This window comes from Arvicola amphibius, chromosome 10, assembly GCF_903992535.2.
Source record: "Arvicola amphibius chromosome 10, mArvAmp1.2, whole genome shotgun sequence".
Classification (NCBI taxonomy): domain Eukaryota; kingdom Metazoa; phylum Chordata; class Mammalia; order Rodentia; family Cricetidae; genus Arvicola; species Arvicola amphibius.
In genome coordinates, this window is record NC_052056.1 from 4,082,259 (window position 1) to 4,099,919 (window position 17,661).

General features: G+C 49.8%; 1 protein-coding gene across 4 annotated transcripts in view; it reads left to right on the forward strand.

Annotated features, from left to right (window-relative positions):
• The window catches only part of Hlcs (holocarboxylase synthetase), a 164,652-nt gene that overhangs the window by 13,025 nt on the left and 133,966 nt on the right, over positions 1 to 17,661 (forward strand). For 3 of the 4 annotated variants that reach the window (XM_038345704.1, XM_038345708.1, XM_038345703.1), the window contains 4 exons: positions 72 to 206; positions 8,699 to 8,861; positions 9,153 to 10,087; positions 14,299 to 14,481. In XM_038345704.1, the coding sequence (XP_038201632.1) occupies positions 72 to 206; positions 8,699 to 8,861; positions 9,153 to 10,087; positions 14,299 to 14,481 (1,416 nt within the window). The remainder of the gene's footprint in view (positions 1 to 71; positions 207 to 8,698; positions 8,862 to 9,152; positions 10,088 to 14,298; positions 14,482 to 17,661) is intronic. The other variant, XM_038345707.1, reaches the window with a different exon arrangement.

Genomic DNA, 17,661 nt, shown 5'->3' on the forward strand with positions numbered 1-17,661 from the left:
GGGGTTAGCCAGCAAATGGAGATCATGGCCTGAAGTGACAGTGAGTCCTCTTTTTTCTTCTTCTTTTGTAGTCTATTGATGACTTGAACAAGTGGGCCCTGTTTCTTGTCTCCCCCTTCGTACTTGAGGCAGAACAAATAGCATTTGTGACCGAGAGCATTTGGGCACAAGGCGACAGTTTCCAGAAGGCAGCATCTTCAGAAACGGTGAGTGGTACTTTCTACTTGTAATACCTGAAGGGTTTGTCTTAGGCCACACCTGAGTGCTTGTTTGTTTGTTTGTTTCATTTTTTTTAATGAATGTTCTTTTCTGGGCTTTAAAGGTGACTCCTTTTGGGATATATTGGGTTATGTAAGATATACCTGTAAAATTCTTGTCATCTCTTTCTTTGCTTATGCACGGATGCGCAGTCGTGTGTGTGTGTATGGGTGCAGGTGAAGGCCAGGGGACAACCTCAGGTATCTTCAGTTTCTATCCACCTTGTGTTTGAGACCTGAGGTTCCCACCTTCCCAAAGTGTTTCAAGGAACATCATCGCTCCTGGCATGGATTTTGACTCGGCACTAGGGGTTATACTCAGGTTCTCTGCCAACATGGCAAGCACTTAACCAATGGAGCCAGTTCCCTAGTCTCTGTTTTTTACTTTACATAGGGTTTTTGTTTCCTTTAAGAGTGATTGATTGATTGAGTATGTGTATAGATGTGTGCATGCGGAAGTTAGCATATGAGCTTTGAGGTTCTGTTGCCAGGACTCAGTTCTCTTCTTCCTTCCACCATGTTGGCTCCCGGGGATCCAACTCAGGTTGTTGGGATTGGAGCAGGTGCCTTCACCCACTGAGCCGTAATGTTTTTGGGCAGCAGTGTCCTGTGTTCGACTCCCGATGGTCTGGCCCATCCTTGTAATCTCTTCCTTACCTCGTCCTTTTCCTGGAGCCCAAGTGGCTCACTTCCATGACTGCCTCCTTCCTGGATATCTCACCTGGAGTGTGGGGAACACGCTTCCGACTCAGTCACAGGTCCAGACTTGTTGTTTATAACCTGCTTAAAAAGAGGAGGGGGTGGGGGAATGCCCAACCGCCTTCTTATCCCACCTCCGTCTCACTTCTTGAAGTTACCGGTTTGATGGACACAACTCCACAGTGTCTTTGCTTTGTGTCTTCATTTTCATGGCTCCTGACTTCGTCTCCTTCTTGAGTCTTCTGTCTAAACCGGGAAACTGTCCCGTCTTGTCTTGTGTCCCTTCTCTGGTTTTCCCCTTGATGGCCAGAGTCCTGGTTCTGGAGCACCCTGCCGGAACACTTGCTGAAGCTCTGGTGGCAGCCTGACCCTGAGGTGTACAGCCCTTGTCCTTAAGGTGGTGGCCATTTTTCTCTCCCCCAGCCTGGGGGGGTCTCCTTCTCTGACTGTGGCGAGCCAGGGTTGGGTTCCTGCTCTCAACTGCCCACAGTGTGCCTCTTGCCTGCCCTTCATGGATTCTGCCGCTCACACCTGAGTTTGTGGGATCTTTATTTTGTGGTCATCATCCAGGAATTCGCTCCGCTGGGAGGAGAGAAAAGAAAGGAGAGCGGTGGGAGTGGGGGGGGGGGGGAGGGAGGGATGCTTGTGCAGCATGCAAGGCCTGGAACCAGAACTGGGATGGGGAAGACAGGAAAGGAGAGAGAGAGAGAAAGAGGGCTGGTGTGAGTGGGGGTTGCCAGGCAGGTCCGAGACCTGGCTGCTGTGCTGAGACCCCTGCATTCTCTCCAGAATGTTTATGAAACTTTGTTTAACTTTTCTACACTTAGTGGCAAAGGCTTTATCAAGTCCCGTGAGATATTTTACAGATATCACACGCTTAGGGTCTCCTGCCTCCACCACTCTTTTGAAAGAAGTGGGAACCGAGGTGCCTAAGCCACATTGGATAAGTGGCAAGGTTCTAACTGGTGTTCAGTACTCAGATCCCTTCTGTTTGCCGGAGGACAAGTGAATGGTTTTTATTTATTAGTTTTGAGTTTTCTAAACAGGAAAAGGTTTTGTTAGATTGAGTCGAGTCAGTAGTTCTTGTGGCTGGCTGGCTGTGTTTGGTATCAGAAGACTAACTATTGAGACAATATCTTTTCCATGAACTTTAGAGATAGGGTTCCTCTGTGTAATAGCCCAGGCTGTCCTGGAACTCACAGAGATCCGCCTGCCTTGGCTTCCCAAGTGCTGGGATTAAAGGCCTGTGCCACCACTGCAGCTGCTATAGTTTTTAATTTCCTAACTCGTTACTTAATTGTGTATTAAGAGGTGGTGACACACTGCCTCTTTAGCAGCAAGGTTACTGTGCTGTGGGGGTATCAGCTAAGCTTCTGTAACAGAGAGACCCATAGTGACTTAGTGGCTCAGGCAGGCTAAAAGTGGCCTTCCTTCTAAGTGAGGTGTTACAGCACCTAGGGGCCCAGTTTTCCTTTGCTTTCATTTCTCTACCATCCTTGGTGGTTGTTAGACGCAGCCTCTGGCTCCCGCTATGCCCTGCCTCTCTACCAACTTCTCCCCCACTGTAGCCCTCAAGATAGGGGAAGAAGGAACAATGGAAGATGGCTAGCTTCCTCTCTGACTCTGTGATCCAGGAATTGCCTGTGCTGTTGCTGCTCCCATCCAGTTGCCCAGAGTTTAGACACAGTCCCCTTGGTCCCTTAGCTATAGAGGAGGATAAGACCCCCGCCCTCCACTCCCTCGCTAGACTCCATGGGGTCAGCCGACTTGGAGTTCTGTTACCGCAGGGGAAGAAGGAATACTAGCTGTGGGAATGCTTTCACCTGCCTGCCACAGCCATCCCCTCAGTTAACTTTCTAAGGTACTGTCTATGTAGACCAGACTGGCCTCAGACTCACAGAGATCCCCCTGCCTCTGCTGGCAGATCAAGTGGAGATGTCCAGATGGGTTAAGTCAATTCAGATGTGCGTGAGAAGCACGAGATCTGGGGCCAAGCAACGCTCTGGATCAGATGCCCACGGGATGGAACTACAGCTTGGAACATGGGCTTACAGTTTTTGAACATCTTGTCCTTCCCTCTGCTTCGCTGGCCTGAGTACAGGGGCCTGAGTAGAGGTTCCTGCGGCTCAGCAGACGAAAGGTTCCTGAAGCCAGCATGTTCCTGCTCTGCTGTAATGATGACGAGTGCGTGCCTGCGATAGTTGTAGCCTAGCACCCGTCTGCTTAGAATCCGCACTGTTATTTGTCCGTGTTTTTGTGTAGAACACACACGAGGCTTTAGGGAACAGTTGCTCTGAGGATGACATAACTTCAGATCTAGACCTGGCATGATTTGTGTCTGTTGGTTTTCTTGGCGCTGTGAGCAGAAGACTGGCAAGAAAAAACTTAGGGAAAGGAGGGCTTGTTTGGGGACACTGTCTGTCATGGCAGGGGAGGATGGTGCTGGAGGAGCAGAGACTGCGGCCTTAGCAGAGCGAGCAACTTGCTCATGCTGTGGAGAACCAGGAAGCAGCGAGAATGGAGAGTGCTGGCCTACAGCATCCTGTTGCTTCTTGTTCAGTCAGGGTCCCTAGCCCCTGGGATGGAGCCCCTTGTGGTTAAGGGTGGGATTTCCCAGTCGATAAGCCCTGGGGTGTGTTTCAGAGGTGATTTTAAATCCAGTCAGCTTGCGTATGAAGAGTGACTGTCATACCCAGTCTTCCGAGGCTGTTTGTCTCTGGGTATCCCTCTTTTCTGTTCTTCTATTCCTGTCAGCATACACAGGTCCCACATGTCTGTTCTTAGTGTGTCTTACAGGTTTATGACTGTATCACAAAATAGGTGTGTAGTGGGCTGGAGAGATGGCTCAGCGGTTCAAGAGTGCTGCCTCCTCTTCCAGAGGACCCAGGTTTGATTCTCAGCATCTACACCCTTCCGTAACTCCCAGTCTCAGGAGACTGGATATCTTCTTCCGGCCTCTGAGGGCACCAGGGCATGCATGTGGTACACAGACATATGTGCAGGCAAAATACCCATACACATTAAGAAACTTTTTAAAAAGATAAAATATATGGGGTTTAATTCATGAATATGTTTTACTATTTACTATGCAGCAGAACTGAATATTTCTAAGCTGTGTGTCAAAAACATAAAATGCTCTAATCCAGTGGTCCTCAACCTTCCTAATGCTGTGACCCTTTAATACAGTTCCTCGTGTTGTGGTGACCCCGGCCATGAGGTCATTTCGTTGATTCTTCATGACTGTAGTTTTGCTACTGTTAGGAATTGTAATGTATCTGGCTTGCGACCCACAGGTTGAGAATCGCTGCAGTCTAATGAGAAAAAGGCCTCATAGACTTTAACTGGGAATTAGAACCTGCCCTAGACTTTGGCAGGAACGTGTGTCAGAAGTGGTTTACCTGATTCTAGAGAGAGGTTAGAGATGGCGAAAGGAGTGTCTGAGACAAGACACAGTCCCCAAGGACCTAACCCTACTGACCCACTATTTGATCCTACCTGCTGAAATTTCCACAGCTTCCCAAAGCAGGGCCGGCAGCTGAGGACCGAGTGCTCAGTGAGCGAGCCTGGGGAGGACGTTCCCTGTCTGCGCCTGTATCTCATGTGGTTCCCAAGCCTGAAAGGCAGCGGAGATGGCCAGTAACCCGCGCCCCAGATTCCGCCCCCCTGTCCCTGCTCTGTGTCCATCCTCTTCCACCTCTGTTCGTGTTACTGAGGCGCGACCTCGCTCTGTAGCTGAGGCTGGCCTCACATTTGTGGCCATCCTCCTGCCTCAGCCTCCTCAGTGCCGGAGTTACAGGTGTGGACCACCATGCCCTGCTCACTACACAGCCCAGGCTGGCCTCAGAGTAGCATTTCTCCTCTGCCTCCTCAGCGTTGGGGTTCCCTGCATCCCCACCGTGCCTGCTAGCTAGAACTTCTCAAAACCCGGCAGGCATTCTGGATGATTCGGAAGCGGACCATAACACATCCTAGAAATTCACCTACTGTCAAGTGGGGTAGTCGGACAGCTTGTAGGGTTTCTGTTGAATGAGAGGTATTGCTGCCCTTTCGCGCTTGGCTTCTGCAGTACCGTGGAGGACCCGTGCATGTCGTCATGGGTCCTGACAGGGAGCCTGGAGCCGAGTGACTAGATAAGATCTGTCTGTGGTGTGCGGGAGGAACTTCTATGCTCACACTTCCTTCGCTTTGATCTTTGGGGTCAGCCTTTAGCTTGGCTTCCTGTTTCTTCTACCCCTTTGTCTCCCATCTCTTCTGGAAGGTGATCCCCCCCTCCCCCCGTGTCCCCTGCAGATTCAGTGACAGGTGCTGCCTGTCTTAGATCCCAGCCCCTGCACTGCTCCAAGGAGTTCCCATGGTCCCTGGCTCACAGAGAAAGGAAGTAGTGCATTTAGGTGAGGAAACAGTTGGGAGACTTGGAAGACTTGATGAGGGACTTGCATTTATTGTATAGTACTGTGGGCATTTATGTACAGGGTGTGTATATACACTGTTAAGAAAAAATAACAAGAAAGGCGGCTTCGCCAGCTCAAGAAATCCAATTAGGTCAAATCAAATCAAATCAAAATGCCCATCATTTTATTAAGTACGGTGCTCTCGGGTGGCCGAGGGCATGGCGGAGAGACAGGACAGCAGGGAGCCCATGCAGACCCGAAAACCATGTGTTTCTCTTCTAGGAGCTCACTTAAATACCCTGTGGGAGTGATCCTGACTCTCCCCCAGGACCTGGCATGCTGGGATTTGGAGTTCAGAGCAAAGCAACTCCCAGGCCAGGGAGGCTGGGATGGATGCCAGGGACTGGGGCTACGCTCGCAACTTAACATACACGACCCCTGTTTTTAATTTTCCTAGATACACACTCAAGGGGAATTGCTTGGTCTTGTGGTAACTCAGTGTTTAGCTTCTTGAAGAGTCCTTAAATTCTTTCCTGAAGATGCTGAACCATGTTGTATCTCTATCAGCAATGTGTTCAAATTCCCATTTCTTTTTAAAATTTTTATTACATATATTATGTGTGTGTGCGTGCGTGCATGTGTGCGTGTGTGTATCCTCTGTGTGTGTGGAGAGGTATGCTGTGGAGGTCAGAGGTCAGAGCATGACTTGCAGGGGTTGGTTCTCTCTGTCCACAGGCGGGTTCTGGGGATTGAACTCGGGCCACCAGGCTTGCCAACCAATGCCCTCACCTGCTGAGCCCTCTTGCTGCCTCTGGATTGACAGCTTCCTCTCATCTTCAACGCTAGTCCTTGCCTGTTCTCATGCTAGCCAGTCCCGTGGGCATAGAGGTGATATTCTACTGTGGTTTGCATTTACTTTGTTTATTGTGCATTTGCATATCATCTGAGAAATAACGGATTCAAATTCTACTTTGTTCACTTTGAAAGTGAGTCATTTCGTTTCTCACTGTCGGTTGTAGGGGTTGTGTGATTTGGTCACCGTGGGTTGCCTTTTCGCCTTCTCAACAACGTTCTTTGATGTACAAAAAGCACTGGTAATTTCCAGTTTATCTTTTTTAAAAAATAATTAATTGTAATCTTATTTTATGTGCATTGGTGTGAAGGTGTCAGATCCCTGGGAACTGGAGTTACAGACAGTTGTGAGCTGCCATGTGGGGTCTGGGAATTGAACCTGGGTCCTCCGGAATAGCAACCAGTGCTCTTAACTGCTGAGCCGTCTCTCCTGCCCTTTATCTTTTCTTGCCCGTACTTTTAATGTCAAATCTGAGAAACTGTCGTTTGATCCTGTGTTCTGACAGTTTGCCTCTGTTTTCTTCTGCGAATTCATACTTTTGCGTTTTAAGCTGAGGTCTTTGGCGCAGCTTGGGTAATGGTCTGAGGCAGGGATCCGTCTTCATTCTTTTGTGTTTGAATTTCTGGTTATTCTGGCAGTATATTCTTTTTGTGGTTTTCCAGGAGGAAATTTATTCTAAAAAGCTATCCCCTCAACTTACAAGTTGGAACTCAGACTTCTGTGTCTCTGGCTGTGAACTGCAGGACAGTCTACCCTTGAGGACATTGCTGGGAGTGGAGGTCTCTCTCATGGTCGCTGATAGAAACAGCTAGCACTGGGGACTTTAGCCTAAGCTACTCTTGTTTATAACTATTATTATTATAAAAGATTGGTTTTATTACTTATTTATATATTGTGTAACAGACTAGAAGAGGGGCTGTATCCCCACGTGCTAGGAACTGAACTCAGGTCCTCAGGAACAGCGAGGAGTACCCTTGGGGTGACTCTCTCCAGCCCCCTGCGGCTCTGTGCACTCTTTAATTTCATTGCCACGCAGACCTGAGGTGATGGGTGATGATGGTATCATTGTTCCTACTGGACAGAGAGGGCACTGAGAGGTGCACAGAGCCAGGGAGAGGCGGTGAGTGGAGCTTGTGTCTGACTCAAGCTTCCCGGACTTTGCTGCCAGGCTTCCTGCTCAGCAGGATCCTCCTCTCCTGGAATCCTCAGAGACTGTGTGTCTCAACTCCTTAGTGAAATTCTTTGATAACCAAACTGGAAGGCCCTTTCCTCGCCTCATGTGTCTCTCGCCCTCTAGTGGTAGGATTGTGAACTGTCTGCACTGTCTTTCCCAGCAACTGACTGTCTCTGAAGTGCATTTGACTTCGGGTTCCTGAAATGCTACAGTAGGGAGCTGCACTCGGGGAATAGAGGGTCTGATGTGCTTTTGGGTAGATCTTTGCTGCTGCCCCTGACTGCACTGGAAAATAACCGGTGGGCAGGTTTCCTGTACATTACTGGGTGTTCTGGAGGCTTCTGTCCTGTGCCTGGTACAAAAGCTCTCTCAGGTTCTGATCATGTCTGGAGAATGTCCCTTTCATCTCTAGTACCCTAAAGCAGTTCAGACTTTTGGTCACCTTTATTTATATCTAAGTTACACTTATTTTTATTTCATTGTTATTATTTTTTCACATCTAATTTTATGCGTGTGGGTGTTTTGCTTGCATGTGTGATTGTGCACCACGTGGGTATGGTGCCCATGGAAGCCAGAAGAAGGGAATAGGTTCCCTGGAACTGGAGTTACAGATGGCTGTGTCACCATGTGGGTGCAGGGGACTGAACCCAGGTCCTTTGGAAAAGCAGCAGCTGGACTTACCTGTGGAACCATCCCTCCAGCGCTCCTTTTTGATTTTTTTGAAGATTTATTTATTATGTATACAGTGTTCTGCCTGCATCTTTGCCTGAGTGCCAGAAGAGGGCACTATCTCACAATAGATGGCTGTGAGCCACCACGTGGTTGCCGGGAATTGAACTCAGGACGTCTGGAAGAGCAGCCAGTGCTCTTAACCTCTGAGCCATCTCTGTAATCCTTCCCTTTTGTTTTTTCGAGGAAGGGTCTCAGTATGTGGCTTATGTTGTCTTTGAACTTGAGACCCTCAGACCATAGCCTCCTAGGTGCTGGCGGTGTGAGGGGTGTGCTGGCTGTATGAGGGGTGGGCTGGTGGTGTGAGTGGCGGGCTGGCGGTGTGAGGGGCGTGTATCGCCACATCTGGCAGAGTCCAGTCACAAGACAGAGCTCTGGTTAGTGCTTTGTAATCAATCACTCTTGTTAGGTCAGAACGAGTATGCCTGAGCCCAAATACCTTTGCTCTTGATCAAAGGAGATATCTAGGAGCTTGCTGGATGCAGTCTGCCTGCCTGTAGCATGGTACCGAGGAGCCTGAGGGTAAAGTGTCGTGTCTGGTCACAGTGGATGAAAGTTTCAGCTTCTCTTTCCCCCTCACCGGCTCTTTCCTCAGGTTGTAAAATGGTCGGACTGCTGTTTGCCGTTAGCTTTCCGACCCGGGGATCCCCACCAGTTCATAGCTAAAGCAAGCGTGGACAACTTCAGCAAGCTTGGGGTGGCGTTTATGGAGGAGAGACTCCAGATGGACCATGGACTGATAGCCCAGAAGATTGTTTGTAAGTAACTCGAGAAAAGGTTTCCACGGGTGTCACAGGGATTCCTCGGAGGGCTGTTATGGTTTCCCCAGGTCGTGACTTAGGGCCGTGCTTGCTTTCAGTTTTAGCCAACAGGTTTGTTCTCACTATGGAAGTGTATAACTGATACAGGTGGGGGATTGGGGTGGACCAGGGGCACGCGCTAGTCTGTAGGGCTCTGATCAGCAGATTGGTGTGGACCGGAGGCACACGCTAGTCTGTTGGGTTCTGATCAGCAGTGCTGACTAACAATCTCTCCCACTGATGCTCTAGCAGTTCACTTAAAGGACCCCGCTCTGAAGGAAGTCAGCGAGGCCTCCGCCGAGCAGGTCCAAGCCCTGCCACTGGGCCTAGACCCTTCCCTTGAGGCTGAGCCTGCGCAGGGTGTCATGGAGTGTGCTGGCCATGGTGACCCGAAGGCTACTGGTGAAGGCTCCTCCCTACCGAGGAGAGGCTGTGCATCTGGAGGTGAGCCGGCTGCAGATGGTGACCCCGGGCAGAGCTCTGCTGAGCTCCATCAGCTTCACCTGTCCAGTTGCCACGAGTGTTTGGAACTTGAGAACAGTACCATCGAATCAGTGAGGTTTGCATCTGCAGAGAACATTCCGGATCTTCCCTATGATCACAGCAGCAGCGTAGAGGACGCTGCAGATGAACTCTGCCCTGAACGGGAAGGGAGGAGAGTCAACCTTTCGGGAAAGGCACCCAATATCCTGCTGTATGTGGGCTCCAGTTCCGAGGAAGCCCTGGGCCGGCTCCAGCAGGTACGGGCTACCCTGACTGACTGCGTGGACACCGACAGCTACACGCTCTACCATCTGCTGGAAGACAGTGCTCTCAGGGACCCGTGGCCGGACAACTGCCTGCTATTGGTGATTGCCACCAGGGAACCCATCCCCAAAGACATATACCAGAAGTTCATGGCCTATCTTTCTCAGGGAGGGAAGGTGCTGGGCCTGTCTTCCCCCTTCACGTTTGGTGGCTTTCAGGTGGCTAGCAAGGACCTGCTACAGAGCACAGTCCAGAACTTGGTGTTCTCAAAGGCTGATGGGAGTGAGGTACGGCTTAGCGTCCTGAGCAGTGGCTGTGTTTATGAGGAAGGCCTCAGTCTGGGCAAACTGCAGGGCCACCTAGAGAATCCAAACAAGGACAAGATGATTGTTCACGTGCCTTTTGGAAGCCGCGGAGGAGAGGCCGTTCTCTGCCAGGTATGGGGGTGGTGTCGCGTGGTGCTTTAGGGTGTGTTTGGACAGAATGTGCTCTTTTATTTTTTTTATTATTTATTTATTTATTTATTTATTTATTTATTTATTTATTTATATTTTGGTTTTTCGAGACAGAGTTTCTCTGTGGCTTTGGAGCCTATCCTGGAACTAGCTCTTGTAGACCAGGCTGGCCTCGAACTCATAGAGATCCGTCTGCCTCTGCCTCCCGAGTGCTGGGATTAAAGGCGTGCGCCACCACCGCCCGGCCAGAATGTGCTCTTTAAGGCTCAGCACCAAGATGTCCAGGAGCAGCCGGGACAAGAGCTCGGCGGGAAGTGTGTGCATTACGAGCATGAGGACCCGAGTTTGATTCCCCAGAACCCATGTGAAGAGAGCCAGGCGTGGTGGCGTGTGTCTCTAGTGCAGCTGATGGGGAGGCAGAGACGGGTCCCTGGGGCTTGTGGACGGCCAGTGTTCCTTCCTTGGTCAGTTCCAGGCCAGTGAGAGGCTCTGTCTCAAACCCAAGGTGGGCAGCACTGAGGAATAGCAACTGAGATGATCCTGTGGCCTCCACACACAAGCTTGTGTGTTCTTGTGCGTGTGCATGTACACAAACACACATGTACACACGTACCACCTCCACCCCCCCACATCCCCACCATACCTCCCACCACACACCACACACACAAACTACATGCCCCACATCACACATACGCACACACCACACCCCCTCCACTACACATATGCACACAAACCACATATACATACACACACCACTCCCCCACCACACACATGCCCAAGAATCCAAGTGCCACTGGGTAGTTGTACTTAGTTGTCCTCTTGGCTGAGCTTCTGCTGTGTGTAGAAGTTTCTGGGGTGTGGAAGGCTTAGCTGATGGCTTTCATGAATACCCCCATCACCTAAATTGCCTGTGATGGAAGAGCCAAGACAGAAGGCAGCAAGGTGAGCCAAGGACTCGCCAGAACCCCGTCTCATTTTCGTCACTCTTGGAACCATTCTTCCTAAAGCGTGGTTTATTTTCTGGCCTCAGCGCACACCCTGGTTGATATCATCAAGCCCTTGTATAGTGCAGGGAGCTCAGAGGCACAGAAGGGAATCCAGACCAGCACCTGTCGCCTTCAAGTGATGCTCTTGGTCACATCCGTGTTTAGTGTTGGACAGGTCTTCACAGCCTCTGTTCTTTCCGTATGACTTGTTAACATTTAAACCCCAAGTACTTAGGGCTGGAGAAATGGCTCAACAGTTAAGCGCACTGGCTGCTCTTCCAGAGGGCCTGGCTTTGGTTCCCAGCACCCACATGATGGCTCACAACTGTCTATGATTCCACTTCCAGGGGATCAGCCTCTGTCTTCTGGTCTCTACAGGCACTGCATGTACATACTTACATATAGGCACGCAAATACTCATACAGGTGCAACAGATCTTCCTGTGTCTCTGTCTGTCTGTCTGTCTGTCTGTCTGTCTGTCTGTCTGTCGGCTCTCTGCACGTGTCGTGGTTCGTAGGTGGAGGCCAAGGCCAGCTATGGACACAGTTCTTCTTTCTACCTTGTTTGACGGAGTCTCTTAGTCGTTCCTGCATGTGCCAGGCAGGTTACCTGGGCCACAGGCTTCCAGGGACTGTCCTGTCTCCACCTCCCATCTCTCTGTAGGAGTGCCGGGATCACAGACACGTGCTGCTGACTCTGGCTTTGTGTGGGTTCTGGGGGCACAGGTCTTCACACTTACACGGCCAGCACTCACCCCAGCTCTCCCACCCTTATCCTGAAGCCTAGTGTTCAAAACACAGAATTCCGGACACTGAGACAGACGTCCACACGGAGAGCCAGCAGGTTTCCTGTGAGGCTGCAGACCACACGGGCTAGTTAAATGTTCCTCTTATCTTTCCCTCTGCTAACATAGTCACTATAGCAACCATGCACTTGCAAAAAATTTGCTTGAAAACCCCAGTTCCTGAAGCCATATTTCAGTTTTGAAGAGTTCTTCCCCCACCACTTCTGTGCAGACTGTACTAGAAAATTGATTCGGCACGTTGCAGCCCATTTCTCCAGCTCCATGGCACGTCTGTCTGCTGTACCATTTAAACTGACCCCAATGCTATCATAAAATCTGATACTGCAGTATGTTGCCATAGGAAGGAAAAAGGCAATATGATGCAGGCCCACAAACCAGAGTCGGAGGATTAGAGTGTCATCTTTGGTTCTAAATGACTTCCAGTCTCCTGTGTGGCAGGGTCACTGTTTCCTCCTCCAGCCTCGGTACCACCTCGCTGAAACCAACCAATAAATATTATTACAGGCTGCATAGTTTCCTCATTCTCTGCTCAATCCCATAGCCTTCATCTCTGTGATAAATCTAGTAATGATGTAACCCAGTAGGAGAAGGCAGAGAGCTTCAAGGTCAGAGTGCAAGTGCTCGCTGGGCGGGGGCACCCAGCGAAGGGGCTGGCGATGTGCTTGCCGTGCTGGGGAGGCTGCATCTGCCGGGAAAACGTTAAAACCGAGAATTAAGGCTGATACTCGGTCATCAAATGGTTCCGGATTTTGGCTTGATGTTGCCCCAGTTGAGGTTGAAAATGGATTTGAAAAGATTTTATTTGCTTACCCTATTAGCTGAGGAGAGCAGTTTTATAGCTGTTGGCCCCCTTACCATTTTTGGGCCAGGTCAGTCTTTGTGGGGAGGTGTAGTCATGTAGTCCTGGACTTGCTCACTGAACGCCAGCCACCCCCTCTGCGTTTGTTGCTAGAAAAATTTTTACCTATGGCTTTCCGTGCAGTTGAGAAGCCTTAGCTTAGAAGAGGCCAGGTCAGGGATGTCGATGTTGCCAGCCAATGACCGTGATTGTGTCAGGACAATAGCCTCCCCCACCCCCACACATGGTGTCAGGTGTGCTGGTCAGTCTCTCACTAGCTGAAGGGGCAGCACCAGGGTCTCATGCATGCAGAGTGACCATTTTCCTCCACAGTCCAGCAAGTAAAAGCATCTCCCCAACTTTAGTGGTGCCCCCTTTGGGCCTGGGGGCCTACTGTAACCTCTTCCTCTTGTGCTGATCAGCGCGCACACTTCACTGTGCAAGCTCCATGTGTCTTTACCATCTGACGAGGCCACGTCATTCAGCCGTACGCTTCCCTCTCTCCCTTGAGCTCCTACGGGGACATAACTCGTGCTCATTTTATTTGTGCCACCTGTATAGGTTAACCCAGAGGTGTGCTCAAATGGAAGACGTGGCCCATTGATTAGGATGTGGGCGTCCCTTTCTTCTCGGTCCCTCTTCAAGGGCTGTCTGGGGGACAGGCATATCTGTTCCACTGACCACTGTCCTGTAGCCTCTTTAGACTGGCCCCAGAGTTCAGCATTTGTCCCATGTTGAATAATGTGTTTGCTTTGGTTACAGCCTAGGCAAGGATTGAATGACTGAAGGCACCTGGGGGTGGCACTGTGCTGTTTTAGCCTTCCGGTGTTCCGGCTGGAAAATCAGCAGAGAAAACCAAAGTAAAACTAAGCACGGGCTGCTTGCTATTACTGAGTGGACTCTGACACGCAGTTGAAATCCGCTCCCGTGGGAGCTTGTAGTCCAGTGTGGTCCTTCATCCTGCCAGGGATGTGTTGGAGATGTTTGTGTATTCATAACCTTCGCATGGCCTCTTGGATGAGTCCTGAGTATCCTAACTCATGCTTTAACACCTGGACTACATGTAGGAAGACCCCAGTTTTAGTATTCAGTCGTGTGCAGGGAGGTCAGGAAGGTCTTTCTGTTGTCTGGGATGTCCACTCTATCTTCCCCAAGCCCTGCAAACAGTATCCAAATGATGAATACGCTACTCTCTTCCGTCGATTGCAAGGCAGAGCGGAAGTTTGCAACCTGTTGGGTTCTCAGCATGGTTGTCTGTCCAGATTTTAGTCCACGTTGAGTGGCCTTCTGAAGTACGTGCAGTAGATTGATGGTAAAAGCCATGATCTGGAGAGAATCTGTGACCACCCAGAGATGGGGTCCACTGTGACTCTTGAGCAGGGAAGCCGTGATTTTAAGGGGCCCATTCTAGTCCTCATGTTCTTGTTTCTTGACGTCCCTCTTCCCATGGTCAGGCTCAGGGTTGATGGGAGGAGAGCCATGTTCAGCTCTTCATTAACCCCGGTAGAGACACTGCCTCTCTGTCGCTAGTGCCCCACTTTACCTCCTGTTGTCTCGTCCTCAGGTGTACCTGGAACTCCCTCCGAGCACTTCCATGGTGCAAACTCAAGAGGACTTCAACGTGCTTAAGTCCAGCAACATGAGGAGGCACGAAGTCCTTAAGGAGATCCTGACGACCCTCGGCCTAAGCTGTGATGTTCGACAAGTTCCTGCCTTAACTCCGCTCTACTTGCTGCTGGCCGCCGAGGTGAGTGCTGGCTCAGCTGGAACCCGCATGCTTCGGGTGGCCTCACCTTAGAGCCGCGACTCCTTCCCTTCATTCTTCTGTCATGACCATCCTCACCCTTGATCCCTTGATTTCTATGTTGACTTTGGGTTTGGAAACCACATGATAATATCTTTAATATTATTCGTTCATATGTGTAGTGCGTGTGTGCGTGCGTGTGTGTGTGTGTGTGTGTGTGTGTGTAAATGGAACTCTGTCTTATAGGCCAAAATTACACTGGGCCAGGGAGGTGGCTCGGTGTGAAGGGCAAGGGTGAGGACCTGAGTATGAATCCCCAGGAGGCTGTGTGAACCTGGATGCTGTAGTGTGCTCCTGTGTGTGATGTGAGGAGCTCCCAGGTTGCCAGCCCGGCCTGCGTGGTGTAAGCAGAAGAGACCCTGTCTCTAACCAGGTGGAAGGGGAAGCATGAAGAACAGCACCCAGGTTGCCCTCCAACTTCTGCATGTGTGCCATGCCACATGCTGCATACTCAGCTTTACTTGTTTGAACACACACGCGTACACACATCACACAAACGTACACAGCTAAAGCCAATCCTGCCTCTGCTGAACTTACACAGACTGCTTTTCCTATCATTGCCTGACCGATACACAGCACTGTGGCGACTGTTTGCGCATGCTGTTGGCAAGGCGCTAGGTGTTTCAAGTCTTCCAGAGGCTGTGCACAGGCTGTGTGCACATGCTGTGCTCCGGATGACTGAGACTTTGGCTCTTGGTGTCTGTGGGCGGGAGTGCAGAAACCAGACTCCCTGTGCCTGCTGAAGGGTAACCAACCCTTTTGGAATCTGAAATCATCTGGGATCAAACCAGCTGTTTTGATCAGGGGGTTTTCTCAGAAAGTCTTTGCATGGGAAACATCATAGCTTCTGTGTTCTGTGTTCTGATGTCGGCTATCTTGTGGCAAGGTGGCTTTGGATTTCGTGTTTGTCATTCACGTCTAAAAGTAAAATGGAAGCACTGGAGATGGGTTTGGGAGTCTGCCTCACGCCTTCACTCCCTGCTGTTCTGTGAGGGATCCCGGGTTTGGGCAGGCTGCCAGGTTCTCCAGGTGTGTGTTCCTGCTAATCCCTTCATGGTGACATGCTGTCAATTTCTCATTTATTGTGACACATGATTTTGTGGAGCTTTCTATTGTTGCCAGTAACAGGCCAGTCTGTGGGGTTAATGATGTCAACATAGCAAAACTACGGCGGTCAGGGGACGCCACACACCGAACCCACCTGTTTCACTTGAAAAGGGCAAAATCCACCCTTCACGCCTGCACTGTGAGAAAGGGCGGTGCTAGCTTTCTGGTTGGCCTCCGTCCCAGGGCAAGCTTAGTCTGTGGAGGAGAGCAGAGCTGTGCATTGTGTAACTGCTTCGTGCCGACTTACAGAAGTAGATGCAGACCCCGGAAGATTGTGTGAGGGCTGGAGGAGAAAATATTTGGGAGAGTTGTGTGAGCGTCATACTTTGATGCAATGGTTGTAATAATGCAACGATTATTGGGTTGTTCAGAGATCAAATGGGCTGAAAAATAGATGTGCTTAATAAGTTCCTGGTACCCAGTCTAAGAACACTGATGGTAATGCATTTGACTAGAAAATTGATGTCAACCCACGATGATTTTTCACATTAAAAAAACCATTCTTTTATTACATTTTTATTACTCATGTTTTAGCTTGTTTATTTGTTTACTTAAAACAAGCTTTTATTTATTTGTTTTTTTTTTTTTTTTTTTTGAGACAAGGTTTCTTTGTGTAACAACAGTCCTAGCTGTCCTGGAACTAGATCTTGTAGACCAGGCTGGCCTTGAACTCATGGAGATCTGCCTGCCTCTGCCTCCCAAGTTCTGGGATTAAAGGCATGTACCACCACAGCCCAGCTGAGACAAGTTTTCACTAGCCCACACTGGCTTGGAACACACTCTGCAGCAGAGGCCACCCTTAAACTTGCCATGATCCCCCTGCCTCAGCATCCTGAGTGTTAGGATTACAGGTATGTGCCACCAAGTCAAGCAATAAAGTTTGCTCTGCTTCTGAGTTAGTCATACGTTACACTGTTTCTGACGTGTGTCCCTAGGCGTTAGTCATACGTTACACTGTATCTGATGTATGTTCCTAGGTGTTAGTCATACATTACACTGTTTCTGATGTATGTTCCTAAGCTTTAGTCATGTTACACTGTTTCTGATGTATGTTCCTAGGCATTAGTCATATGACTTCTGTTTGTGATTTATCTGAAGAATTCCAAAACCAAGCTACTTAATGTTCAGTTCATCCAGCAAAACTTCTCTCTCTGACTTATGATATCAAAATACCAAATAAAGCAGTCCTCAGAGCTTCAGCTTCTTTTTTTTTTTTTTGTTTTTTTTTGTTTTTTTTGTTTTTCGAGACGGGGTTTCTCTGTGGCTTTGGAGCCTGTCCTGGAACTAGCTCTTGTAGACCAGGCTGGTCTCGAACTCACAGAGATCCGCCTGCCTCTGCCTCCCGAGTGCTGGGATTAAAGGCGTGCGCCACCACCGCCCAGCGAGCTTCAGCTTCTTAGAGCACACACCATGGAGGAGGGAGGCTAGGGCTGTGTGGGCTGCTGTCACTGTCTCAATGGTACGTGGCTGAACCTCCTAGGCTGTCTCTCCTTACTTCCAGAACCTTGAGGGTCGCAGCTGGAGATGACATCAAGTGTGTGACTGTTCACGGCCCCAGCCTGGGAAGTCAGAGGACAGGAACATAGGACATAGATCAGTGTTTTAGTTTTTTAGTTCTTGAACTTGGGAGACTGGACAGTGGACAAACTTTTTTTTAACAGACTTATTTGTCTGTCTGTCTGTCTGTCTGTCTGTTTGTCTATGTATGTGAGTGTTCTGTCTGCATGTATACCTTTATGCCAGAAGAGGGCATCAGACTCCACTCTAGATGGTTGGGAGTCAACATGTAGTTGTTGGGAATTGAACTCAGGACCTCTGGAGAGCAGCCAATGCTTTTAACCACTGAGCCATCTCTCCAATCTAGACAATCTTGATATATAAGTACTAGGTGGTCTGGAATTGGCACCCCAGCCTGCATAAAAGCCTGGGCGACTATAGAAGTCTGCCTGTGATTGCAGCCTGTAGGGGAGTGGAGACAGGACCCTCCTCGGGTGGGCAAATTGACAGCCAGATGGG